The following is a 27,865-nucleotide window of genomic DNA, read 5'->3' on the forward strand; positions in this document are numbered from 1 at the left end:
ATATATATATATATATATATATATATATATATATATATATATATATTTTTTTTTTTTTTTTTTATACTTATAACATGTAGGCCTAAGTGACATTGTTATGTGTATGTTTTTTTCTTTCTTTCCCGCTGGACACCCAACTTTCTCTGCTAATAATATCATAGAACTAAAACCTGGAAGTTATATAAAACCTTACTCACACCCCGCACGACACGATTATGTATATACTCTCTTTTTTAGACTATTTTTGTATCACAAACAGTACTGTATTTGTAAATCTGGTATGTCATAAATGTATAGATGTAGCAGTATTGTCTATCTGTATGTCGTGTGTGTCATATATGTTATGATGAATTGAAAATGGGGGACCCTGATGTAAACAAGACGAAAGTCTTTCTCTGGTCTGCATGAGCCGTACTGTACTGTACCCATTCTGCAATCTGTTAATAAAGTTTTCAATCAATCAATCAATCAATCAATCAAATTAACCGCCCCGCCCCGGTGATTGAAACGAGCGCTCCTCTGTGTGTTGTCGCTGCTGACGTCACGTTTCTGCTCCAGCTAGCTAACAATAACGTTTTTGTTCAAATTATTAACAAACTACTCAACAGCTGAAGTTGAAGTATGAGAAGAGTTACATTGTTTGTTAACGGGACGTCTAAAGATGGCAAGGTGTGTATCGTCATAGGCCGCATGAGTGGTCTGGACTAACGTTATGATGAAGCAGAAGAATAACGTGAACTGCATGCTAGCCAACGCTATGTCGTTCACAAATATAGCAGTACAAGGACTAGCTTCCACACGTTCCCCTAACTTAATAAATCAATAACGCATACAGTCGCTAGCGTATGGATGGTAGTCAGTCGGCCACTTTCCAGGAAATACTCTTAACGTCGTTTGCCCGATCATATAGCAATAATGTCAGATTCATACAGCCGGTGTGACCTTACTGCCATTTCCTCTTTAGGTTGTAGCAGTCTATGGAACCTTGTCTGACCTGTTGTCTGTGGCAAGCAATAAGTTAGGAATCAGAGCCGTGAATCTATACAATGGAAAAGGAGGTCTCATTGATGACATTGCCCTCATCAGGTAACGTTGACGTCAACTTCGTTGTGCATTGTTTGTGTTTGGTTTCATCATGGGGGGATTGGTGTGTCTTCCACCAGGAGATTCTGAGTCAAACACTTAATTTCCTACATTCTGGTGTACTTAATTCACCAATTTGTGCCTTTTCTGCATCAATTTATTGTTGTTTTTATGTTTTGGCCTCTTTTGGGGAGGGGGTTGTTATTCATATTAGCTTGCCTATATTTTTTCAATGGGACAATATTGAGGGGGGCATGATGTTCCCTGCAACCCCCCCCCCCCACAAAAACCTACGCCTATGATCATAACTCTGGGTATGGGTATATGGGTACACCTATGATTGATTGATTGAAAACTTTATTAACAGATTGCAGAATGGGTACAGTGCAACTGCAACCCAGATTCGGCACAAACAAGGGACTAAACACATTTCGCAATTATGACACAACAATGTGGAACGCCCTACTCACAGCCGTAAAAAGATGTGAATCCCTACCCACCTTCAAAACCGCTCTTAACACTATGATCGCCTAGGACGAGTTTTCACGTCATTCCGAGCCATGCTCATTCTGCCGAAGACGCCGTAACTCGTCTTTGATGTCAATATTTCAAAAATCTGTCATCGAAATCATATTTCCTTTCCGGAGCCCTGAGACTAGGCCTGCCACGATAACACATTTTGCTGGGCGATTAATTGCCCCCGAAAATATTGCGATAAGCGATATTATTGCGACCGGTTAGAGATTTTTTTTTTTTGAAATTTATTTCCCAAAACTTTTATTTTGAAGCCCACCGCTCCGTCTTTTCCGGTGTTTTAGACTTTTATTTTGAAGCCCACCGACCGGACCGGAAGTATTGTTGTTATTATCCTAGCGGCACCTATGAGCGGCCAACTTGTCTCGTCCGGTTCTGTGTTTTTGAGCTAATGATAAAACAAATATTGAGATTGTTGGTGAACAACTAACTTTAGGTTAGTTTTAACGTTAGCTACTAACGTTAGATGCAGCTACTACAGGCAATCAACGATGAGGAGGAAGCATCAAAGCAGTATATAATAGAATAGCTGTGGCCTGTGGTGCGTAGGCACTGCAGCACGACTCGAAACTACCTACTACGTTATAATAAATTAATTCATGTTTAACTTGTCCCCATGTCCAGTCCTTTGATTAGCCCCACCCGTTCATTGTAAACAATGATGCATGTAATTGTATTAACGTTATTCTGTGTTGTAGCTATGCTATACGTTGTATTTCGTTTGTTAGCTATTTAGCTAATGTTGTTAGCATTGAATGAGAATCAACACTCGATCTTTCATCTTTATTTAGCAGTCCAGTTTCTCCGGGCAGTAGCGAGTAACTACTTGGGTCTAAAAATATCTAACGTTACACTATAAATAACGCTACTTGGTTAAAAGGAGCAACACCATTGAGAAATGTAGTTAAGCTATATGTGGCGTTGCTACTGCCCCACGGAGCTCCCGTGCTGTGCTCTGTAGTAAGGCCAGCGGCCCCCCACACGGACAGTGACTGACAAGGGGCACTGGTTCCGCCTCATTAAAACAAACGCGCAAATAGCAATTAATCGCACCCGTCAAAATCATTGCATTAATTTTAATTATCGCGGAAATTAATCGATTTATTGCTTATCGCGGCAGGCCTACCTGAGACACACTGCTGATCTCCTCTCAACTCTCTAGCGGTTCAAGAGCGCCATCTGGTGGCAGATCGCCAACCGGATATTAACCTTTGAACCGGTAGTGCTCATCCATATGTGGTCCGGCCACTCGCTATAGCTCCCGCGACTCCATCTTGAAACACTGGATAATAGATCGCTCGCCCTAACTCAATAAACAACGTTATTTGGACGTATATACTATTATACAACCTGGAAATGGATCGGGCATTTCTACATCCCATAATAGAAACAAATCTGTTCCACGCTCATCTGCCAGCGGCGCGAGGAAGCCACGGTAAGATTCGGCGTTATTTTCTAACGTATTCTATACTAACTGATCTGATGAACATATGACCCACTCTGGATGAATCATCTAACGCTGCCCACGGAATTATAAACGATCCCCCGCCCATCCGGTCATCATCAGATGATGCGTAGAAACTTCTAGAACCACCTCCAGTTGAAACTTTTTATCTCGCACAGATTCCTACCAAACTGTATTTGATCATCAATATAATGCATTTAGGGCTATAAATCACGTTCTGAAGAAAGCTGCAGAAAACGATAAAAACATACTTATACTTTAGACCATATTTTAGTATGAATATGTGAATGAAAAAGTTTAACGTTGCTACACCCTGAACAATACATATAGGACATTGAATGGGCCATAATAATGGCAATTTAGCAATAGAATTTAAAAAGTTATAGCCCTGCAAAGAAGGGGAACTTCTCCATAGACAAATAGAGCTGGCGAGGGATGGTAAATTATGAATTTAACCCATGGCGATTAAAGTGTTAAAGAGCACCTATGGGAGGCTGCAATTCGAAACTGGCCACTGTAAAGGTCCACCCCCCCCCCCCCCCCCCCCCAAATATATATTTTCTCCCCACCGTATGTATATTCTCTGTTAGGATGCATATCGTATATGTCACAAATGTAACAGTACTATATATCTGTATGTCATGTATGTCCCTATGCCATAAATGTCATGATGTCATGTATGTTGTGTATCTGTCATAAATGTCACTACGAATTGAAAATGGGGGACCCTGATGTAAACAAGACAAACGTCTTTCTCTGGTCTGCATCCCCTTAACAATTGTGTGTATTGAGCCGTACTGTATTGTACCCATTCTGCAATCTGTTAAATAAAGTTTTCATTCATTCATTCATTCATTCATTCATTCATTCATTCATTCATACAATACAGTACAGCTCAGATAATCATTGGGTAGTTTTAGTGCAATGTACAAAATTGAGGTTGAAAAGATGATTGTGGGAGGATCCAGGTTTTCTCCTGGTTCAGAAATTATACTATAAATAAACCGGTGGTCCACAAAATCTCACATCATTAATAGGCTATGGATGGAGATAAACGATGTTCTACATTTTGATTACATTACAGGTTCTAGTAGAGCTGCCGCGATTACCGCATTACCGCGGTATCGCTGTTACATCACGCCCACCGCAAGAGTAGGCTGAATACCGCGTCACCGCTGTTTTTTTTTATAATAATAAAGTACCCGGCCTTCTCTCGTTTGGCTTGCGGCTCTGCAGATATACCCTACTCCTCTATCGAGGTTCCAAGCGACCCTATTGGGTACCAGAAAAGTCATGTGAAACATTGCAGACCACTGATTGGTCAGAAGAGAGACGCGTCACACCTTGGATCGTCTTGCAGTGCTTTTACTTCCTGAATCTCAGCCATTGATCAGAGCTCAGTCACAACACGGCTAATATACGTTAGCTCCCACCGGAGACCGGAGTGGATTACCGACGTACCGTCGCTCCTCAGGGAACGAGGCATAATGATTTTACTGCAACGAAATGTTATAATAAAAGCCCTTTGTTCTATACACTTGTCTGATTGAAAACTTTATTAACAGACCGCAGAATGGGTACAACTCTGCACGCTCTGAGCAAAGAAAGGAACTGAGATATGAATTGAGTAACGCTTGCCTTGCTATGGTCCGGTAAATACGAACGTGTAACTATATAACGTAATGCCACAAAACGAATGCCTTTGTAATCATAAGTAGTAACGTTATAATAATAATAAGAAGAACGGGTCGGGGGGTAACCGGCGCGCGCGCCGCTACCACCCCTGTCCGCGACACAGAGGGGAGACTTCGAATCCGTGTTTCACTTTTAACGAATGCGTGCTTGCCGAATCCCAAACAATATTCATGCTGCAAAGTCATCCTCTAAAAATAGACATTTAGACTAGAGGCAGGCTATATGCTATAAAGAGTAGACTACTACTAAAAAAAAAATGCATTAAAACTTTTATTTTTTATTTTTTGTGTGCATGCGGTAATAACCGCGGCGGTAGGAAATATTTAGCAAATTTGTGCGGTAAGGAAATAATCAATACCGCGGCAGCTCTAGGTTCTAGTCTTTAGGCAAATTTGCTCCTTTGGGAGCGAGCTGTTCAGGTATTGCTGTGTGTATGGAATGGAGTGTCCAAGAGTGTTGGAATAATGTTAAGGTTTAGCATACTGTATTATTCACTGATGTTCCCTGTTGTCTGTGTGAACTGTGTTCATTTTTAAAGGGACGACGACGTGCTGTACGTCTCGGAGGGAGATCCATTTATCGGTGAGTCAGAGTGGCCTCGAGACCTTACTTACCGAATTACTCTGGTGACAGATTGTGCATCTTGGACGGCATTCTTCTTCCTCATCATTGTCACCATCTTCTTTGTGTTTTATGATGCATCACACAGACTCTCAGAATGATGTCAAGGTCACTTCGGAGCAACCGGGAGCGCACACCGACTGGTTGACCCTTAATATCGGTGGACGTCTGTTTACCACCACAAGGTAAGTACGCGCCTAATCCCTGTGCTGGGCTCATTCGTGGTCATAAAACGCTTGCAGTCCATAAAACGGAAGGCGTGTGTGCTAGAATATAGTTATCTATTGTTATTTAACACAAGGATCTCACACAAGGAGGTCATGTAATCACTCACCTCCATCTGGAACAATGACCCACTTTTCTTTATCCGATTTGGCTCAAACTTGGTGCTTGGGTCAACACACAGACAGCCAAAAAAACCTGCCCTGTTTTTGATCAAAACAGTCCCCAAGAGGCGGCTGGGTGGTGTAGCGGAGATTGCGCTCGTCACCAGTGCAAGAGACTCTGGTCTCGACTCCCCGAGTCAGCATTGCCTGCGGCTTGGGCCAGTCGTCATACTATCTCAATTGGCAGTTGTGGACAGTGTAACTGAGGGGTTACAAAACCCTGACTGTATTAAAGATTGTGATAGATTAAACCACTGCTAGTTATGTACTTTAATTACTGGCCAGACAGTACATCAAATATAGATGGTGAACACCCACAAGAACACGGCATTGACACAGAAGTACTATTGGAGGGTAATTTATTATTATTAGGCAACGTTAGGTTACAGAATGAGAATTAGGGTTGCGCTTGTATGGCGAAGAATATACGTAAAGTCAGTCAAGAGCATAAGTCACTAAGAATAGCAGGAATACTATGATGGGTCTAAGCTGACGCCACCTGTTGTATAGGAGCAATTATATAGGGCAACACCGGTACCAACTGGAGACAATGGGTTCCCTCCTGGGTGTAAGGCCTGGAGGGTAGAGGAATGTTCGGGTACTCAGTCTGATGCAATGGGGAATAAAGAGACTCCAGGTACAGGAGTCAGTGCTTGTAAACTCCCTTGATCAGCAGCCAAAAGCAATAGTTGTAATCCAAAATGCTCGACAGCATTGATGACAGCTAATCCTCACGAGGTTAAATCCCAAACGATAGTGGAAATCAACGATGCTCTTCTCCGGTAGTCACGTCCCAAATCAATATAATCCAACCAGGAATGGTTCTGCAATCGCCGGCGCCGATTCTCCTGTGTACATGTCCAACGGTTCCCCGCCTAGGACTCCTCGGGTGTGGGCGACGTATTTAGGCCACACAGCCTGGATAAGTGCACTAGCTAAAGACACGACGAACCGATGGGTAATGCTACACACGGAGGAACTGTGGCCGCACGATATACAATAAATGATAGACTATTTACTTCACATTAGATTAAGTCGAACTCAACGTTACTTCATTAAACTCTGACACTTTAACACTCTATTCGCACACGGTTCTCAATGCTCTATTTAGACGCAAGGTTGCTCACTTCACTGCACGTTGACTCGTGGTGAAGGTGGGTAAGGTACTGAATGAACTACTGCTGTTTATACCTGCGCCAATATATATACTTAAGTGAATATCTAGTCCCAACCTCAGTACTTGTCTCGTATTACTACGCTGACTCTGGGCATGTTCTGACATGCCTGCAGTTGTCTTTTAACTTGCCGTTGGGGGCTTGCGCGTTGGCGCCTGGGGGCGCTGTCCAATAGGAGAGCGAATATTACTCTGGTCTGAACGCAGGTAAAGGGATATTCCGTGTATATATATAAACAATATACAAAGTATATCAAACGATACATATATTCAGTTTAATCTGGCCCTTCACAACAGACAGCGACTCCTACAGGTCGGTTGGGTGACGCCTGTACAGCAGAGACAGGAAGTATCGGGGGCAGCGTGAGCCTCCCTCCCACACATTACTCCTCGCCACTGAGAGTCCGCGCTGTCTGGTGAAAAGATGCGACAGGCTGCCTCCTCGTGTACCGGAGGGGACACGTGATGCAAGGCTTCTATCCTCACTACAGCTGACCAGTGGGAGGCATAGTCTAGCAACGTTCAAGACAGGGGAGGGGAGAATTGGCGATACGAAATTGGGATGGGAGAAAAATAAGGAGAACAAGTGGATACAAAAAAAAACAGTCCCCAAGACTGACGGTGCTGATTGAGGTCAAAGTTATGCTTTGTGGTCATTGAATTGGGTTAGGGTTAGGACACTGGGTGGGGTTAAGGTTAGGACACTGGGTGGGGTTAGGGCAATGGGTGGGTTTAGGACACTGGGTGAGTTATGGTTATGCAATGGGTGGGTTTAGGACACTGGGTGGGGTTAGCTTTAGGACACTGGGTGGGGTTATGGTTATGCAATGGGTGGGTTTAGGACACTGGGTGGGGTTAGGGTTAGGACACTGGGTGGGGATGTGAGCGAGGTTGATGCGATCAGTGATGCAGTTGTGGTCCCACTCGGTACCACGCCGTCCTAGCAGTTTTTTCTGAGCAGAAGTACGCGCACGGATGTGCACGCGCGCGCACACACTGGACGCGTTTTCACTGGACTCGTCGCGCCGTGCACCAAGTACCCGGTACTTATCTATCACCTAGACTTTGCATAATAATAGGATACCGATAGCATAACAAAAAACGAGAAGAGCCAAACCAAAATACAAGCCCTGTGGGGGTTGATCTGTGGAGCTCTCACTATGTGACAAATGGGCCCGACTGGAAGGATGAGGCATTAAGTTGTGCTTCAGAAGGAAACTGTAAACTAAGTTACATTGTTAATTTAGTTTGTATTTACTTTTCTAGTTTAAGTTAATTCAATTAAAGAAATTGTAACTATTACATTTAAAACATTGTTTGTTTTTCAACGATATCTGTTGACAATATAATTTCTTTATATATTGAAGGCTACATCCTGCTACCTTTTTCAGCTTCTCTATTTCAAGGCAATATTTACAAAAACTAAACTAAAACTAGTAATTTCCTATACAAACATGTTTCCTACTATTTATGCATAATAATCATCTGTGATCTCAGTGCAGCCTTTGACACAGTGTGTCACTCCAATCTCCTCCAAAGGCTGCACCAACTGGGTGTTGAGGGCACAGCACTAAGTTGGCTGGTTCTCCTCCTACCTCACAGACAGACACCAATTCATCTCCCTCTCCGGCCACACCTCTTCCCCCTCCCCAGTCACACAGGGGGTCCCCCAAGGCTCAGTCCTTGGCCCCCTGCTCTTCATCTGCTACATTCTCCCCCTTGGTCACATCATCCGTAAATACCACCTCAACTTCCACTGCTACGCTGATGACACCCAAATCTACATCAGTACACAATCCCCCCACAGCCCACCCCTCAGTCACATCGAATCCTGCATTACCGAACTCAAAACTTGGATGACTCACAACTTCCTCAAATTGAACAGTGACAAGATGGAACTTCTCATTATTGGCACCAAAACCACCCTCACCAGATCCGGACCCATCACACTCACCATCAATGACTCCACCATCACCCCCTCCCCCCTAGTCCGAAACCTTGGTGTCCTCCTTGACCCCACCCTCTCATTTGACCCCCACGTCCGCTCCATCGTAAAAATATCTTACTTTCACCTCTGCAACATTGCAAAAATCTGTCACTGCCTCTCCCCCCCTGCTGCTGAATCCCTCATTCATGCCTTCATCTCCTCCCGCCTGGACTATTGCAACTCCCTCCTCACTGGCATCACCTCCCGCTCCCTCCATAAACTGCAAATGGTCCAAAACTCAGCCGCCCGCCTCCTCACTAACACCCGGTCCCGTGAACACATCACTCCTGTCCTCTACTCTCTCCACTGGCTCCCGATCAAACGCAGCATAAACTTTAAAACACTACTCCTCACCTTCAAAGCCCTCCACAGCCTGGCCCCCCCCCTACCTGACTGATCTCCTTCTTCCCTACCGCCCCACCCGTTCCCTCCGGTCCTCCTCCACTGCCTCCCTCACTGTCCCGACATCCAAACTAAAAAACTTTGGAGATCGGGCCTTCTCCCGCACTGCACCCCGACTCTGGAACTCCCTCCCTCAGTCCATTAGAGACTCCCCTACACTCTCCACCTTCAAAGCTCGCCTCAAAACCCACCTGTTCTCCCTTGCCTTTAACCCCCCCCCCCCTCCAACCTGACTGATGTCTGTCTCCTGTCTTTTTGTGCTATCATGCTGTCTTCCCTGTTCCCCCCATGGTCTCATGTTCCTTTTGTTTTAGTTTCTTTGCTGTTTCTTTGTTTTTGTCTCTTTGCTTTTGTTTCTTTGTTTTTACTTTGCTCCCGACTATTGTCAGCGACTTCGGGTTATTGAGAAGCGCTATATAAATTAAATTAATTATTATTATTATTATTATTATTATTATTATTATCTGTTCTGTGCGCAAGAGAGGGAACATGTGTGCGCGGGAGCGCGCGTGCACGTGGCGTCCAGGCAGTTCTGATATTACGACTGCACCCCTGGATGCGATGTCTACTCGGCAGTACACCATATCACGAGTCTCCTCGGTCCACTTTGTATTCACGACTAGAGGTCGGGGGTCACAGGTTAGCGGGGGTGTTGGATCTCTCTGAGCTAGTTTAGGTCTCATTACATTTCATTGCGCCTCCTTCTTTGGTCCTCTTGGTCTTCATGATGACCTCTCTGTCTCTCTGGTCCTCTTGGTCTTCATGATGACCTCTCTGTCTCTCTGGTCCTCTTGGTCTTCATGATGACCTCTCTCTGTCTCATGCAGGAGCACTCTGGTCAGCAAGGAGCCGGAGAGCATGCTTGCTTACATGTTTCGAGAGAAAGGTAAGTCGTCACTCAGCTGTCTGTTTTTTTTTATCATTTTATTTGTTATTTATTAATGTCTTATTTTACTGTTATCAAATGTTTTATTGTTTCCGGTCTAATTGAGCTATTTTATTATTTTAACAATTACATTTTTCAGTCTTTATTATTATTTAGTTTGTCTTTTTTATCGTCTTATGTTATTGCCTTTTTTTTTTTTGGTATTTTTCCCCCTCCTTTTTCATCCGTTTTTCTCCCATCCCAATGTTAGTCGTTATGCCAATTCCCAATCCCCTTCCTGGTCGCTGCGCACCTACCCCCTACAGTCGGTCTGGGAGAGTGGAGGCTATCACATGTTTCCTCCGATACACGTGTAGCCAATCAACCGCTTCTTTTCACCTGGCAGCGCGGACTCTCACTGAGAGGGTGTAACGTGTGGAAGGATCACACTATCCCCCTTAGATCCTTTCCTCGCTGAGCAGGCGCCCCGACCGAACTGTAGGAGTCGCTGTTTACAACGACCAGGACCCACCCACCAGCTTTCCCACCCCTAACACTGCCAATTGTGTTAGTATGAACGACCAGCCAAGCTGGTAGCAACGCCGAGACCTGGGCTCGAACCCAGCGTCTCCTGCGTTGGTGGCGAGTGCCTTGCCCACTACACCACCTAGCCGCCCATACGTTATTGTCTTTTAGTATTTTTACTATCTTATAATTGTTTTATTACCATTTTTATAATTTTAATGTCATCATTTCCATCCTTACTTTAGTGTTTATAATAATTGTCTTTATTCGTCTTTAGATTTTTGTGTAAAGCACTTTGAGCTTCAATCTGTATGAATGGTGCTATATAAATAAAGTTATTATTATTATTATTATTATTATTATTAGACGTGTGGGGCAACAAGCAGGACAGGAGCGGGGCGTACCTGATTGACCGGAGTCCGGAATACTTTGAACCCATTCTTAACTACCTGAGACACGGCCAGCTCATTATCAATGATGGCATCAATATACGCGGTGAGTGTTGTCTTTTAAAGCCTGTGTTCATTCCTAAATACTCCCCACACTCAAAGCACCCCCCACAATGTAGGGTGGAAAATTGCCTCCTTCACCACCACTGGTAGCACTCAACCTTGGGCTATGCAGGCTCAATGGCTTCCGTACACTGGCACCAGGCACACATCACACTAGACTACACAATGGCTGAACGGCTCAGGAAACAGGGATTGATATCAGCCAATTAAGGGGAAGGGATGATTAGGTGGCCTTCATGTCAGAGACCTGATTGGGAATTTGGCCAGGAACGTCGGGGAACCCCCTACTCTTTGCAATAGGCGTCCTGGGTTCTTTAAGATTCAGTCAGGACCTCGGTTTAGCGTCTCATCCAAAGGATGGCACTATCAGACGGCTATACAGTGTCCCTATCACCGTAACAGGGGTATTGTTACTGACTAGTCCAGAGGACAGAGTGCCCCCTGCTGGACAACAACACCACTTTCCGACAACGGCCTTGACCGGGGCTCGAACCGGTGATCTTCCGATCATGAGTCTGGAGCTCTACTCATGTAGCCACTATGAACACTTTTGCCTAAACGGATGTTGACATTTTTATCCCGTCTAATTACCTGGGGTTCCCTCCTTTGCATCAGATTCAGTTGGCTCAACAGTTGGCTCAATCCAACAGTCTGATGTCTGTGATCTGATCTGGGTCATTGGGTTAATGGATAATCCAGCTGCCGTCTCCATGTAACCAAGTCATCTGATCAGACACACTGGATGAAGTGACTTCAATTGTTTAAAGGAACACTCCAATTTGAGAAATGTACTTATTTGTCATCTCTGCCTATTGTCAGACAAGAAGATTCCTTTAAAAGAAAAGGCCAGTGTCATTGAATTATTTTCTTATAGCCTATGAAAATACCAAAGCCTACAATGCATTTCTCCTGCTTATAAGTAGGTCCAGAGCCGTACTGTTGCTCTGGTCAGCATAATTCATCGCTGTGGTATTGTACTTTTTCCTGGACTCTAGTTTAATATGCAATGCAGACGCTGTTCTGTTGACTACTGTAGGTCGATAGATCAATAGAGCTTGATGCAAAGTAAACAATCATTTGAAGTACGATTTGTAATAACGACAATGCTCCTGTTTTTCACGACAATACATTGCAACATTTCAAGCTGGAAATATGTAATTGCAAGCTTTATTTAAAGGTGCACTGCACAGTTTGGCGAGAGACATGTCTTTACATTTGCAGAGCCTTTTAGTTTACAAAACACCACTGTAACTCTAGAACTATTCTTTACATGTTGATTAGAACAAAATAACTTGGGGCGTCGACTGTGAACCAAATATAAACATATAAAATACTTTAAGTTTACATACAAAGTTTGCTGTTGCCTGCTGTTGTCAACAACAACACTGCAACAGTAACCTTACAGGCAGCTTTCTGGTCTCTAACAGTGTTCCAATGAGCCCATTGTCCTCAAAGGACAGTTTGTTTATTCAGTTGTGAAAATATAACATATGACATTCTTTCTACATAGTGCACCTTTTAATGATTTTAACATACAACAGGAATGGACTTCCTGGTAGGAGAGAGTAAGAAGAGTATTGAGTAGAGGAAATGCATTGTAGGTTTTGGTCTTTTCGTAGGCATGTTGACAAAGAGAAAATTATTTAATTTTAATTTGATTAATAATTTAATGATGTAATTATCTCATTATGCTGTCTTCCAGGTGTGCTGGAGGAGGCTTGCTTCTTTAATTTAATTAGATTAATAATGTAATGATGTAATTATTCTGTCTGCCAGGTGTGCTGGAGGAGGCTCGCTTCTTTGGAATCGAGCAGCTCGCTGAGCAGTTAGAAGTAGCAATAAAGGTAATATGGATAATAAACCAAATAAACAATAAAAAAAAAATATATATATATATATATATATAAAATAAAAAAAGCTGACTCACTGTTTATGTTTTTTCCTTTAGAACTCGCAGCCCCCCGAAGACCACTCTCCGATCTCTCGCAAGGAGTTTGTGCGTTTCCTGCTGGCCACGCCCACCAAGTCAGAGCTTCGCTGTCAGGTACAAAGCTATGGAACCTATGGACATTAGGGAGGCTAGTTCACTAAATCTTTTAAAAAGTAAGCAAAAAATGTACCTCTAAAATGTAGCCTTTTTTTAATACACTCTGCCACTTGGAATCATTACATCCACACTATTATTATTGTACTGTAAATCAACTGTACATTGTGTATTATTACTATTGCACTTTTCTGTTACATTTGCACTCTGGTTGGATGCCAAACTTCTTTTCATTGTACTGTATCATGACAATAAATTTGAATTGAATCTAATCAAATCTAATCTAAATGAGAGCTATTTTATTGCACTGCACTATTGCACTATTTTATTCTGTATTTTATGCTCATTTTATGTCTATTTCTATGATTATTGCACTGGAACTGAGAGCTATTTTATTGCACTATTTTATTCTGTATTTTATGCTCATTTTATGTCTATTTCTATGATTATTGCACTGGAACTGAGAGCTATTTTATTGCACTGCTTTTATTCTGTCTGCACTTTATGCATTGCTTTTATTCTCTTAATCTTATGCTCATAAATTATGTCTCCATTTCTGCTGTGAAGCACATTGGGCTGCAATTCTTGTATGAAAGCTGCTATACAAATACAGTTTATTATTATTACAACTGTTAACAAACGTAATTTGCACAGGAAGTCATTCATCGTTACTTCTCGGAGTTACTATTGATAGCTCCTTATCTTGGTCTAAACATATACCGGTAAATAATATTGTCATTAAAATGGGAAGAGGAATTTTTATGACTAGGAAGTGTTCTGCTTTTATCACTCCCTCCATAATGAAATCTGTTATTCATCCTTTGGTTTTATCTCATTTAGAATACTGCCCTGTTATCTGGTCGTCAGCTACAAAATCGAATTTAAAAAAGTTGCAGGTTGCTCAGAATAAAGCGGCTCGTCTGGCACTAGGCTGTTGGTTTTATGCATGAACATCTGGCATGGCTGATGGTTGAAAATAAAGTATCGATGAGTCTTCTAATGCTACTGCGGAACATTATTAGCACTGGTAAGCCATCTAGCTTGGCTCAGCAATTAGAAATTACTTCTGAACATGGTTATAACACTAGAGGGGCCGCTTCTGGTAACATCGGAACAAAATCAGCACCAAAATCTAATTTTCTCAAACTCACTGGCATATATATATAGGTCAATAGCACTCTGGAATGCTCTGCCGAAAAACATCTCATCCACAATACATAATAAAATTACTTTCAAAACGAATATTAAGAGATATCTTGCAAATATGTCATGTATGTAACTGTTATCTGTGTATTTTATCTTTTATTTTTGTTTGACTGGAATGTTAGATTTTATAATGTGAATTTGTATATTTGTATTAATTTTTAATTTGTTTTGTTTTAATTTTTATTCGTATTTTTTGTTGTACATTTGTATTGTATTGTATTTGTTTTGTCCAGGACCCCAGGAAGACTAGAGGCTCTTTCATGTGTCTCTAATGGGGATCCTTTAATAAACATAAACATAAACATTGTGGTGATGAATTGTGCAAAGATAATATTTTGTCATTTTTGTTGACCCTTCAGGGTCTTAATTTCAGCGGGGCCGATCTCTCCCGGCTCGACCTGCGTTATATCAATTTCAAGATGGCCAACCTCAGCCGCTGCAACCTAACCCATGCCAACCTGTGCTGTGCCAACCTGGAGCGGGCTGATCTCTCTGGAGCCAACCTGGATGTAAGCCCAAAAAGCCTTGTCTTCGCCATCATTAAATAATTAATTCCACATACATGTATGCCGACGGGGGGGGGTTATTATACGGCAGATTGTATGACTTAATATTGATCATAATTTGTTTGTCTGTTTACAGGGTGCAAACCTGCAAGGGGTGAAGATGCTCTGTTGCAGCGCTGAAGGGGCTTCTCTCAAAGGATGCAACTTTGAGGATCCATCGGGACTGAAGGCGAACTTGGAGGGTAATGCCGCATAACCTTCTTTTTCCCCAAGTTGTAGGAAGCTGAGTCATTTACAGCAACGGCGGGTTCGCAATTATGAAAAGACAAATGATCAATCAATGTCACACAATAGAAATGTAAATCAACAACAAAATGTTAAAACGGTGTTGACACAGTGATTTGAAATCATTCTCTTAAACTCTGTAAATGTCTGAAGAACCTCCAACTTTCAGAGTGAGTTGGAGGTCACTCTCAAGCATTGGCCTCATTAATTGAAGAGGCTCGAGGGACCCCGAGAGAGAGGACAAGGCAAGCAGAGCGAGAGTCCCAGAGTGGCGACATTGTTTTGAACAAAGATGTTCTCAATCCAATCAGGTGCCAATCTGAAGGGGGTGGACATGGAAGGCAGCCAGATGACGGGCATCAACCTGCGCGTGGCCACCCTGAAGAACGCCAAGCTGAAGAACTGCAACCTGCGCGGAGCCACTCTGGCAGGAACAGACCTGGAGGTGAGCTGAGGACACCAGGAGGGATTATATTGCAGACTAAGTAGATCTGAGCAAAATGGGGGTGACAGCGGCTCAGGAGGTAGAGCGTCGTCTGGGATAATCAGAAGGTTCCCGGTTCGATTCCCGCTCCTCCTCCTGGGCAGTGTGTCGAAGTGTCCTTAACCCCTAATTGCTCCCGATGAGCAGGTTGGCGCATGGTCGCCTCCGACGTCGGTGTGTGAATGGGTGAATGTGAGGAACAAAGTTGCTATATAAATGCACTATTTGTGATTATTTTTTGTATCTACTTTTTTCTGTATTTTTCTCCCATCCCAATTTAGTCGTTATGCCAATTCCCCCCTCCCCTTCCTGGTCGTTGCGTGCATTTGCCCCCCACTTGCCGGTCTAGGGAGGGTTGATGGATACTATCACATGTCCCCTCCGATACATGTGGAGTCAGCCAGACGCTTCTTTTCACCTGACAGCGAGGAATCTCACCGGGGGAGCGTAACGCGTGGGAGGCTCACACTACTTCCCCCAGTTCCCTCCCTCGCTGAGCAGGCGCCCCGACCAACCTGTAGGAGTCGCTGTTTACAACGACCAGGATACACACCCCGCCGGCTTCCCACCCGCTACCACTGCCAATGGGTCCTACTAATCACCCCAAAGTACCAGAAAATACCCTAAAGTACCCCAAAATACCCCAAAGTACCCCAAAATACCCCAAAGTACCCCAAAATACCCCAAAGTACCAGAAAATACCCTAAAATACCCCAAGATACCCTAAAATACCCCAAAATACCTCAAAGTATACCAGAAAATAGCCTAAAATACCCCAAAGTATACCCCAAAATACCCCAAAGTACCAGAAAATACCCCAAAGTACCCCAAAATACCCCAAAGTATACCCCAAAATACCCCAAAGTACCCCAAAATACCCCAAAGTATACCACAAAGTACACACTATTACACTATTACACTACACTATTACACACTAGCACACTATTACACACTATTACACGCTATTACACACTATTACACAAAATGTGCACATTTTAGTTTTTCATTTTAGGTATTTTGTGGTACTTTGTGGTATATTTCCAGGCACTTTGGGGTATTTTGGGATATGTTGGGGTACTGTGGGGTATTTTGGGGTATACTTTGGGGTATTTTGGGGTGTACTTTGGGGTATTTTCTGGTATTTTGGGGTATACTTTGGGATACTTTGGGGTATTTTGGGGTATTTTCTGGTATTTTGGGGTATACTTTGGGGTATTTTATGGTACTTTGGGGTATTTTAGGGTATTTTCTGGTATTTTAGGGTACTTTGGGGTATTTCCTGGTACTTTGGGGTATTTTCTGGTACTTTGGGGTATACTTTGGTGTATTTTAGGGTATTTTCTGGTATTTTCTGGTACTTTGGGGTATTTTAGGGTATTTTGGGGTATTTTGGGGTACTTTGGTGTATTTTCTGGTACTTTGGGGTATACTTTGGGGTATTTTAGGGTATTTTCTGGTACTTTGGCCTTTGGGGTATACTTTGGGGTATTTTAGGGTACTTTGGGGTATTTTGGGGTATTTTCTGGTACTTTGGGGTATTTTCTGGTATTTCCTGGTACTTTGGGGTATACTTTGGGGTATTTTAGGGTATGTTGGGGTACTTTGGGGTATTTTGGGGTACTTTGGGGGTATTTTGGGGTACTTTGGGGTATACTTTGGGGTATTTTGGGGTACTTTAGGGTATTTTCTGGTACTTTGGGGTGATTAGTAGGACCCCTGCCAATTGATTAGTATGGACGACCGACCAAGCCGGAGGTACCGCTGACAGCTGGATTCGATACTAGTGTCTCTGCGGTGGTAGGCAGGCGTTTAGTCCGCTGCGCTACCCAGCCGCCCTAACTATTTGTGGTTTTGAGATGCATTTTTACATCTCAAGGTATATGTTGGCAGCGGTTTGTGTGTGTAATAAGTGCGCTTGTGTGGGTAAGTCACTAAGGTGCTTTCAATTCCACTGGGCCAGTGAACATATAGAGAGATGAACTTGAGATCCCTGGGCTGACGGTATGTCACGTTATTTGTTTTTAATAATAATAATAATCACTTTATTTGTATAGCACCTTTCATACAGGGGATTGCAGTTCAAAGTGCTTTACATCAGTAAGAAATAAGACATAAAATCTGTGTAAAACAAGCAGCAAGAGCAAAGCATAAAGTGGGATAAAATAATGCAGATATATTAATCAAATCATATCAGAACCTCACTTTTCCAATAGAATTCTTGAATTTTTGTAATCTGTTACAAAACATGATAAAGGTCAGAGTATGCACCCAGCGGATAGTGGGGCGTAGAGATAAAAGTAAAAATAAGTCAAATAATAGCAAGGGTAAAATGAGGGGCGGCTAGGTGGTGTAGTGGGCAAGGCACTCGCCACCAATGTGGAGACGCTGGGTTCGCGTGTTCGAATCCAGCTCTCCACATTGTTTTTAGTTTAGCTGGTCGTCCGCAGTAATACACATTGGCCGTATTACGGGGAGGGAAAATGAAGGGTGGGGATCGGGCGTTGTGGACAGCGACTCCTACAGGTCGGTTGGTGCGCCTGCGCAGTAGAATCAGGAAGTGTCGGGGGCAGCGTGAGCCTCCCACGCGTTACTCCTCGCCACTGAGAGATCGAGCTGCGCAGGTGAAAAGATGTGACTACTGTTACCTCAAGTACCGGAGGGGACTTGTGCTATGTATGACTTAGTCCACATTGCAGCCGGCTTGTGGGAGGCAAGAAACAGCGTTCGTGACAGGGGAGGGTTGAATTGGATGATACGAAATTGGGATGGGAGAAAATATAGAAAATGGGAGAAAAAAGTGGATAAAAAAAAGAAAGCAAGGGTAAAATGAGCAGACATAATGTCATGTACAAAGGTCTGATGACTACACAAAATAGTAACTGGAGCCGGCTGCACATGAACAAAAAACAGCCTCTCTCAGTAAATGCTTTCAAAACAGTCCCGGGCAGGTAGGTAATAAACAAAGACGTTTTCAAATGGTAAATAATATTTATTGTAGCTGGACTTGAAACCCACTGCTTTCCCCAAAGGGAGAATGATGTTTATTTTAGAGGGGATTTAAACCCAGAACACACACAAAGGGAAAAAGGTAAGGGGAGAACACACAAGGTGAGATATAGATAAACAACTAGATTAGCGTCCGCCGACACTAACCAACCAGCCAGAATGTACCAAAGGTACAAGTCCACACAAAGTGGCAATGGCATACAGTTTACAAATACATATATATATACAGTTCCACTTGAAGGGAACAATAGCAAAAGGGCAGTAAAGTATCACTCCACACTCAGTGGAAATAGGCACAAAGGCCAACAAGAGGATACTCACTCAGGTAGAGAAGTGGCACATAGGCCAACAATATATATCTATTAAGACACAGTACTTGGTCCACCAAAAGGGGTAAATAAGCACAATAATAATCCCACACAACAGTGGAAAACAATGGCAACCCCACTCCACTCTGGTCACTGGCAATTGACAGAATGAGGCGCCCCGATGTGTGTCACCTCCCACTCTATTAACCACCCATCTCCACTGCCTGTCCGAAGGTGCACCATCAGGCGCAACCAATCCAATCAGGGAGATGAGTGGCATCTGTGGAACAGAAACAGTGATTAGGAGATGACACAACATCACACATACAAAACACAACACACACATACTAACCTGATGTTCAGATGGTGTCATAAATACAGTAATAATGGTAATGACCAACCCACGTACCCATGTATGTCACACATAAAATCACAGTTTTTCACATTAGGATCTAACATCCCAACAGGCCACCTTGTTTATGGGTTGATTCAGTTTTAGTAGAATAGAAAATACATGAATGATTAAATAAGCGCATAAAGTGCAGACGGTGCAATAAAATAGTTCTGGATTACTGCATGACCCTAAACATAAAACGGGGCCACTTATTTGTCGAACGCTCACCCTGAAGTTGTCAAAACAGTCTTGTCAAACTTCAACAGAGTTGAGTTTTCAGACGCTGTGAAACGTGACTGAGTGAATAGAACTAATTTAACGCTCTAACCCATACGGCACTCTGTCCAAAAAGCACACAGACTCGGTTGAAGTGAGACAAGCTTAAGTTCATCTCGCTATATCTTCCATTTGCCAGGCAGCGATAATGCAGCTAAGCGTAGCGTTGCCTATACAGCCGGGGACCGGCGAGGTCTAGCCTGGATGCTGCGGCAAACACTCACAGCTTCCCGGGGATCATTCTCTACAGTCAATCCGCTGGGCATTGAAACGTATTAAAAAGTATTTAATTAAGGGCAGCTGGGTGGCGCAGCGGACATTGCGCTCGTCACCAACGCTAGAGACACCGGGTTCGAATCCGGCTGTCGCCGTTGCCTCCGGCTTGGGCTGGCCGTCATACTAACTCAATTGGCAGAGTTAGCGGTGGGAAGTCGAAGGGTGGTAGTCTGGTCGTTGTGAACAGCGACTCCTACAGGTCGGTTGGGGCGCCTGCACAGCAAAGTCAGGAAAATTGCGGGGGCAGTGTGAGCCTCCTACACGTTACTCCTCGCAAAAATGAGAGTCCGCGCTGGCAGGTGAAAAGATGTGCCACATGTATCGGAGGGGACATGTGATGCAAGGCTTCTATCCTCCCTACAACTGGCCAGTGGGGGGCATATGCGAGCAATGATCAGGACAGGGGAGGGAGAATTGGCACGAGAGGTAAATTTGGATGGGGAGAAAAATCACAGAAAAAAGGAGAAAAAAAAAAGTATTTAATTAATAGTTCTCAATTTAAGGCCTTAAAAGGTATTTAAAAAGTCTTACATTTAATTTGCACAGGTATAAAAGAAAATGTGTATTAGGTAGCCCGGCTATCGGGAGATGAAATACTACATATGAAATGTTTTTGTATTCAAGTAGTTTTTTGCATGGGCTACCGGGAGCTTGGTGCGTCTGGCAAAAGCTTGTATGGAAGGTAGGGCTGGGCGATATGGCAAAAAATCATATCGCGATAACGATATGATAATGTTATCATATTTCTCGATATCGATAATTATCGAAATTGTTATAAGTATAAAACATTTTTTTTTTACTTTTTTTTTATAAACAACAGATGTATGTTTATTTTGCAGCAATTCTTTGTCATTGCCGCCATCTTTAGTGTTACAGCCCCTCACACTCCAGTTCTCAGGCTGCAGCTGGTTTAAAAGCTAAAGTAAACCGGCTTCTCTGCTGGCTGTGGCTCCAGGGGAGTTGAACAGTTCTGGCTCTGCTAGTTTATTTTCGATCTTTTGGTGCTTTTTTGGTGGACAAACCACTGCACATGTGCACCGTGACTCATGACTGGAGTCTAGCTCTGCTAGCACACATAGCCTACTGTGTACAGACGGTTTCAAACTGTATTTTAAATTAGAAAGCAAACAAAATAAATGGACAAGAGAAAAATAAATCTCAATTTGGTCAGTATTGTCATTTGGACAGGCAAAGCCATTACTTTAAGTTGCAGGCAAGAAAGACAAGTCTGTCCACTGTCTCTGGTTTTAAAACTGCCCTGTTGCAGGTCACAAAAAAAAGAAAAAAGAAAAAAAACGATTTTTCGATTTCTTTTAAAATTTCGATATTCGATATTTACATTCGATTATTAACACTTTGATTGCCTAAGGCTAAATTCATGATATACCATCCGTTGCCAGCTCTATTTAACATGGAGAAGTTCCCCTTCTTTGCAGGGCTATAACTTTTTAAATTCTATTGCTAGATTGCCATTATTAGGGCCCATTCAAGGTCCTATATGTATTGTTCATGGTGTAGCAACGTTAAACTTTTTCATTCACATATTCATACTAAAATGTGGTCTAAGGTATAAGTATGTTTTCATCTCTTTCTGCAGCTTTCTCCAGAACGTGATTTATAGCCCCAAATGCATTATATTGATGATGAAATACAGTTTGCTAGCAATCGGCGCGATATAAAAAATTCCAACTGAACGTACTTCTGGAAGTTACTACACGTCATCTGATGTTGACCGGATGGGCGAGGGGGCGTTTATAATTCCGTGGGCAGCGTTATACCATTCATCTAATGTGGGTCATATGTTCATCAGATCAGTTAGTATCGAACACGGTAATACTACACGCTAAAACTCACCCCAGTCTCCTCGGGCCGTTGGGCGATCAGCGTGGGGTAGACAGTTTTTTTCCATTATGGGATGTCGAAATACCCGGTCCATTTCCAGGTTGTATAATAGTATATACGTCCAAATAACGTTGTTTATTGAGTTAGGGCGAGCAATCTATTATCCAGTGTTTCAAGATGGAGTCGCGGGAGCTATAGAGAGTGGCCGGAAGTAATATGGGTGATCACCACTTCATCCACATGACTTCCTGTTTGGCGCTTCTGCCGATCGGCCACCAGATGGCGCTCTTGAACCGCTAGAGGATTGAGAGGAGCTCAGAACTGTGTGTGAAGGCTGCAGAGGGGAAATATGATTTCGATCACAGATTTTTGAAATATTGATATTAAAGACGAGTTAGGGCGTCCTCTGCAACTTGAGCATGGCTAGGAAAGACTCCTAAACACCTTTTCGGCACTTAAAGTGTTAAAATATATCGCGATATTTATCGTTATATCGCCCAGCCCTAATGGAAGGTGTGAGAAATTAAATTGGTGCTGCAAGTGCAGCCGTCGGTTCAGTGTCGCTATGTGTGTTATTCTTTTCATTTGCTAGTATGGTTGTGAAATTGGTATTACCGGTACATTTAGCTCTTAAGTGGTATTGCCTACTACAGTCTACATTGTGATTTTTAAAACAATGATGACCTATTATTTGTAGATTATACTTAATAAAATCAAAGGCACGCTTACGTGTCATTGCCCCGCTATTCTGGCTCATAGTTTTGTCCCGGCTCTCCTCTCAGAACTGTGACCTGTCCGGCTGTGATCTACAAGAGGCCAACCTGAGAGGCTCCAACGTGAAGGGAGCCATTTTCGAGGAGATGCTGACCCCCCTGCACATGTCCCAGAGTGTCCGATAACTCTCTGTGGATCCTGGACCCTGGCTTCAACCCCTGGTCCCTCTACTCTCCGGTCAGCCTCTGCCACCCAATCCCTCTACCATCAAGCTTCCTGCAACCTGTTTGCATTGCAGGTCGTTTTATGCACATCCCTGGCATTCCACCTATATTATGTTAGCTTTAAACCTCTTGCACTAAGAGCATATCCAGGGTTATCTGTTTTCTGTTTTGTTTCTGCAGTGTCTCGTGTTTGTCGCCAAAGCAAAGTTAATGTTCCTTCCTTGTGTATGTTTTTAAGATAAGTCTGGATTCAATCCAATGTAATTTCTTTGTCCACTTTGATGATTTTCATCATTTATATAAATTTCATGTTACTTGACATTATTTCTGGGAGTCGATGATTATCAAACGTTTAAGAGCCTCAATCAATACTGCCGCGGCAGAAATCAAAGGGGCTCACTTATGATGACTGTGTAACTATTGGAAATGTACATAATTTATTTAGCTGGATACATTCTAAACAGGAAGTGATGCGAGTCAAAGCCATAGGAGAGCACACAGTCAGAATGGCTGAAATGTGCCGTTTATTGCACGACAGAGCTATGCCACGGCCTAGTTTTTGACACAATCAGTATGCAATATATAATTTACAGCTGTGAGTTTCCTCCTGTTCTATACTCTTGAATATCGTTCGTAAGGCTGTCTTTTGTTTTGCGCTCTGTGAATCTACCTCCTTTCTTCCCTCCGTGATGACTGATCTTAAGTTGCATGCATTTCACTGTGGCTTTGCTTATTGTCAGCTATTAGTATGTTGCCCATTATTTCTTATACCGGAACGTAGTAAGAAAATATTCAATGCGTGCGCTTTAATGGAAGGCAAAGTTAATGTATAAGGTGTCCTAATTTATGTGTTATACTGTTATGTACCTGCCCAGTGAGGTGGAATGTGGTTGTCACGGAAACGTGCCACTGCCCCCCCCCCCCCCGGCCTATAAAGTCGCTCGGCAGCTACAGTACATATCATTTAATCATACTTTAGATTTCTGCTTTGCACAAATATGTTTAAATTGTAGCTCTTGTGTTTTATACCTTTTCACCCAAAAAGAAATGTACAGTGCTTGTAATTTAATGTATATCGAATCCAGTGCTTCCAAAAACATCAAAAAGTCAAATATAAAATATCACTATTGCTGGACTGTTTGTCACGGAAACAATTTTGTTTTTCAACTCTTCACTGTGTCTGCCTGCATGTTTGAAGAGCTGTACTTGTCTTTGAACTTTCTGGTGAAGTTTCTCTCTCGCTGTAGCTTAAAGCTTTTCGGATGCAATATCCCCTCCCGTCAATACTAGGTACCCAGCCTGTGAGGATGATTGATGAAGGCAATCATGCAGTAGTATTGCAGCTCTGTGTTAAAGATCATCACTTTCAGAGCTCTGGTTTATTTATTTTGATACGTCATGCTGTATTCAGAGTTCAAAGTTCAGTTCTTAACGACCGGGTGTGGCGTAGTCCTCCCCATCTGTAATTATTGCACTCTACTAAGGAAATGTATTTCCATAAATGACTGTTATAAATAAACTTATGAAGATTATGGACTTTGTCATCTTTGCCTATATTATACAGCTCAACAACAAGAGGTAATTGTAATGTACCTGTATAGGTACACAGTATGAGTTGTTATTGTATCGTACCTGTATAGGTACACAGTATGAGTTATTAGTTATTGTATTGTGCCTGTATAGGTACACAGTATGAGTTGTTATTGTATCGTACCTGTATAGGTACACAGTATGAGTTATTAGTTATTGTATTGTGCCTGTATAGGTACACAGTATGAGTTGTTATTGTATTGTACCTGTATAGGTACGCAGTATGAGTTATTGTATTGTACCTGTATAGGTACACAGTATGAGTTGTTATTGTATTGTACCTGTATCAAGTTCTTTAATAGTTGTCATACAGAAGTACAGAATACTTTCATACAAAATGCTTCTTACTGTTACGCTCCAGAGACTGTGCTAGACAAGATAGTATCAAATAACATAATAACATAATATAGCATGAATTTAGAAGAAGAAAATGAGGTCACAGTGTTCGGTATAGACATATGTACAATGTTCTGAGTTACCATATAATATACAATACACAATACTATGCAGTGTACTAATGTACAGTACTATCTAGTGCAAAGCAGAAATGGGATGAGGTACAATTTTAGGTACAATTTACAGTAAGGTGTACGAGTTGTAGTGCAATCCTTCATCCATAAATATAAAGTGTGGGGAGTGGGTGCTACAGTGTGTTTGTTTAAAGTGGGTGTGTGCTATAAAGTGTGTGGAGTGGGTGCTACAGTGTGTTTGTTTAAAGTGAGTGTGTGCGTGTGGATGTGTGTGCTATGTGCGTTTGGTGGTTGTTGTTGTGTAGTGTTCATTCATTGTTCGTTTAGCAGCCTGATGGCCTGGGGATAGAAGCTACTTCTGAGTCTTTCTGTGCTCGCCTTGAGACTCCGGTATCGCTTGCCTGACCGCAGCAGTTCAAAGAGGCAGTTGTTCGGGTGACTGGAGTCTTTAATGATTCTCTTAGCCTTGCCCTTGCAACGCTTGTAGTAAATGTTCTGGAGGGTGGGGAGCCCCCCTCCAATTGTGCGTTCGGCTGAACGTGTCACTCTTTGTAGTCTGCTTCGGTCTTGTGCAGTGCTATTCCCAAACCAGGAGGTGATGTTGCCGGTCAAGATGCTCTCTATTGTACATGAGTAGAAGTTCTTAAGGATCTTCTGGCTGACTTGGAACTTCCTTAGGCGCCTGAGGAAGTAGAGGCGTTGTCGTGCCTTCTTCACCACACTGTTAATGTGTGTGGTCCATGTCAAGTCCTCGGATATGTAGGCTCCGAGGTACTTGAAGCTGTTGACTCTCTCAACCGGTGCCCCGTCGATGCTGAGGGGGCTGTAGTCCTTGACCCCCGACCTCCTGAAGTCCACAATCATATATAGGTACACACTGAGTTGTTGTTATTGTATTGTACCTGTATAGGTACACAGTATGAGTTATTAGTTATTGTATTGTGCCTGTATAGGTACACAGTATGAGTTATTGTATTGCACCTGTATAGGTACAGTATGAGTTGTTATTGTATTGTACCTGTATAGGTACACAGTATGCGTTGTTATTGTATTGTACCTGTATAGGTACGCAGTATGAGTTATTGTATTGTACCTGTATAGGTACACAGTATGAGTTGTTATTGTATTGTACCTGTATAGGTACACACTGAGTTGTTATTGTATTGTACCTGTATAGGTACACAGTATGAGTTGTTGTTATTGTATTGTACCTGTATGGGGTAAACGAGCGTAGAGCGGCTGGTATTCACGAAGGAGAGCGCTGGCCAACACTGGCCAATCAGAGAAATGTGGAAGTACATGTTGGTTGCCGAAAGTGTTCACGCTGCCTGTATAGGTACACAGTATGAGTTATTGTATTGTACCTGTATAGGTACAGTATGAGTTGTTATTGTATTGTACCTGTATAGGTACACAGAATGAGTTGTTATTAGTTACTGTACCTGTATAGGTACACACAGTATGAGTTGTTGTTATTGTATTGTACCTGTATAGGTACACAGTATGAGTTGTTGTTATTGTACCTGATGGGAATAACGGCGTTATAAATAATGGCGTTACTAACAACGTTAGTTTTTTCAGTAACGAGTAATCTAACTGATTACTCTTCCAATCTTAATAACGCCGTTACCGTTACTGCCAAAAAATGCAGCGCGTTACTATGATTGAAGCAGTTTTTTTCATCAGACAGATCTCTGCGCCAACACACACGCCGCGCATCGCCAACACACACACACACACACATGCCGCGCATCGCAGAAACACACGCACACGCATGTCGCCAACAAACGACAACAACATTCTCCCCGCTGGACTCACGCTGATCAAATAAAAAAAATAAACATACTTTTTCGGACTGATCATCTGAGCTCCTCTCCAGTTAAATCCAAATAATCCTCTGCCATTGTTGTAATATGTCATCTGTTCTCTAGTATTTAGTCTCGTGCAGTTAAATCCTCTCTAGAAGGGAAAGTGAAACTTACCAAGCCTATAAGTTGTTAAAGGGGCAGTAGGCAATTCATTTACTCTGGATGCCTGAACACAGAATGACACCAGTATCCCACGGCAAGCCTATAGAACATTTTTCTATTTAATAATAATAATTATAATAATGATCATAAATATAATATATTAAAAAAAAGTTATTAATTTTTTTTTATTATATTAATAATTATAATTATAATTTTTTTTCTTCTGTTGTACCGAACTCGTGTCGAACCGTGACCCCAATACCGAGGTACGTACCGAACCGTGGCTTCTGTGTACCGTTACACCCCTAATCTATTGTGTTTGTATTTGTATGATCCACTATAACATAGTAATTATAATATCTACATATACATGGCATTTGATTGGAGGCTAGTCTCACTTTGTCCCACAGCAACATTAAAATAGTTTAGATTTGTGTATGTTGTTTATGTAAAAAATTTACTTGAAAGTAACGCAATAGTTACTTTCTGAAGTAACTAGTTACTTTTATAATTTGTAACTGAGTAAGTAATTTAGTAACTTTTTGGAAGAAGTAACTAGTAACTGTAACTCAGGGGTCTCAAACTCAATTTACCTGGGGGCCGCTGGAGGTAGAGTCTGGGTGAGGCTGGGCCGCATCAAATATTCCACAAAAAAAGGGTTTCAAGTATTCAAAAAAAAAGTACAACTGATCCAATCTTCTCAATCTTTAGCAATAACATTTCAGAACATGAACAGTTCTTCAGAACATGAACGGTTCTTCAGGCTTCTCAGTGGACTCATCCACAGCTATGGAAATGCACTGTGCATTTTTTAAATTCTATCACAAAGCTGTTTATAAAAAAAATAGGTAAAAACCATATTATGCGTTTTCATCAATAAATAAATGCCCCAAATTTTTTTTATAGATTGGGGGCCCCACATTTTTTAATAGATTGGGGGCCCACAAATTGATTCTTTCATGGGGCCCAGAATCTCCAGCTACGCCCCTGGCTGGGACTCAGGATGAACGCATATTTTTCC

At 42.4% G+C, this 27,865-nt stretch overlaps 1 protein-coding gene across 1 annotated transcript; it reads left to right on the forward strand.

The window, feature by feature from the left end:
* Positions 1-531: 531 nt before the first annotated feature.
* On the forward strand, positions 532-24,321 carry kctd9a (potassium channel tetramerization domain containing 9a). Its single transcript, XM_084323425.1, has 12 exons — positions 532-669; positions 965-1,086; positions 5,316-5,359; positions 5,487-5,583; positions 10,175-10,233; positions 11,104-11,232; positions 13,026-13,093; positions 13,198-13,293; positions 14,859-15,008; positions 15,142-15,247; positions 15,602-15,735; positions 22,659-24,321. Exons 1-12 carry the CDS (start codon positions 622-624, stop codon positions 22,773-22,775), a joined length of 1,170 nt encoding a protein of 389 aa, XP_084179551.1. The 5' UTR covers positions 532-621; the 3' UTR covers positions 22,776-24,321.
* Positions 24,322-27,865: the final 3,544 nt, after the last annotated feature.

Source organism: Notolepis coatsorum, assembly GCF_963971535.1.
Source record: "Notolepis coatsorum genome assembly, chromosome: 10".
In the NCBI taxonomy this organism is placed as follows: domain Eukaryota; kingdom Metazoa; phylum Chordata; class Actinopteri; order Aulopiformes; family Paralepididae; genus Notolepis; species Notolepis coatsorum.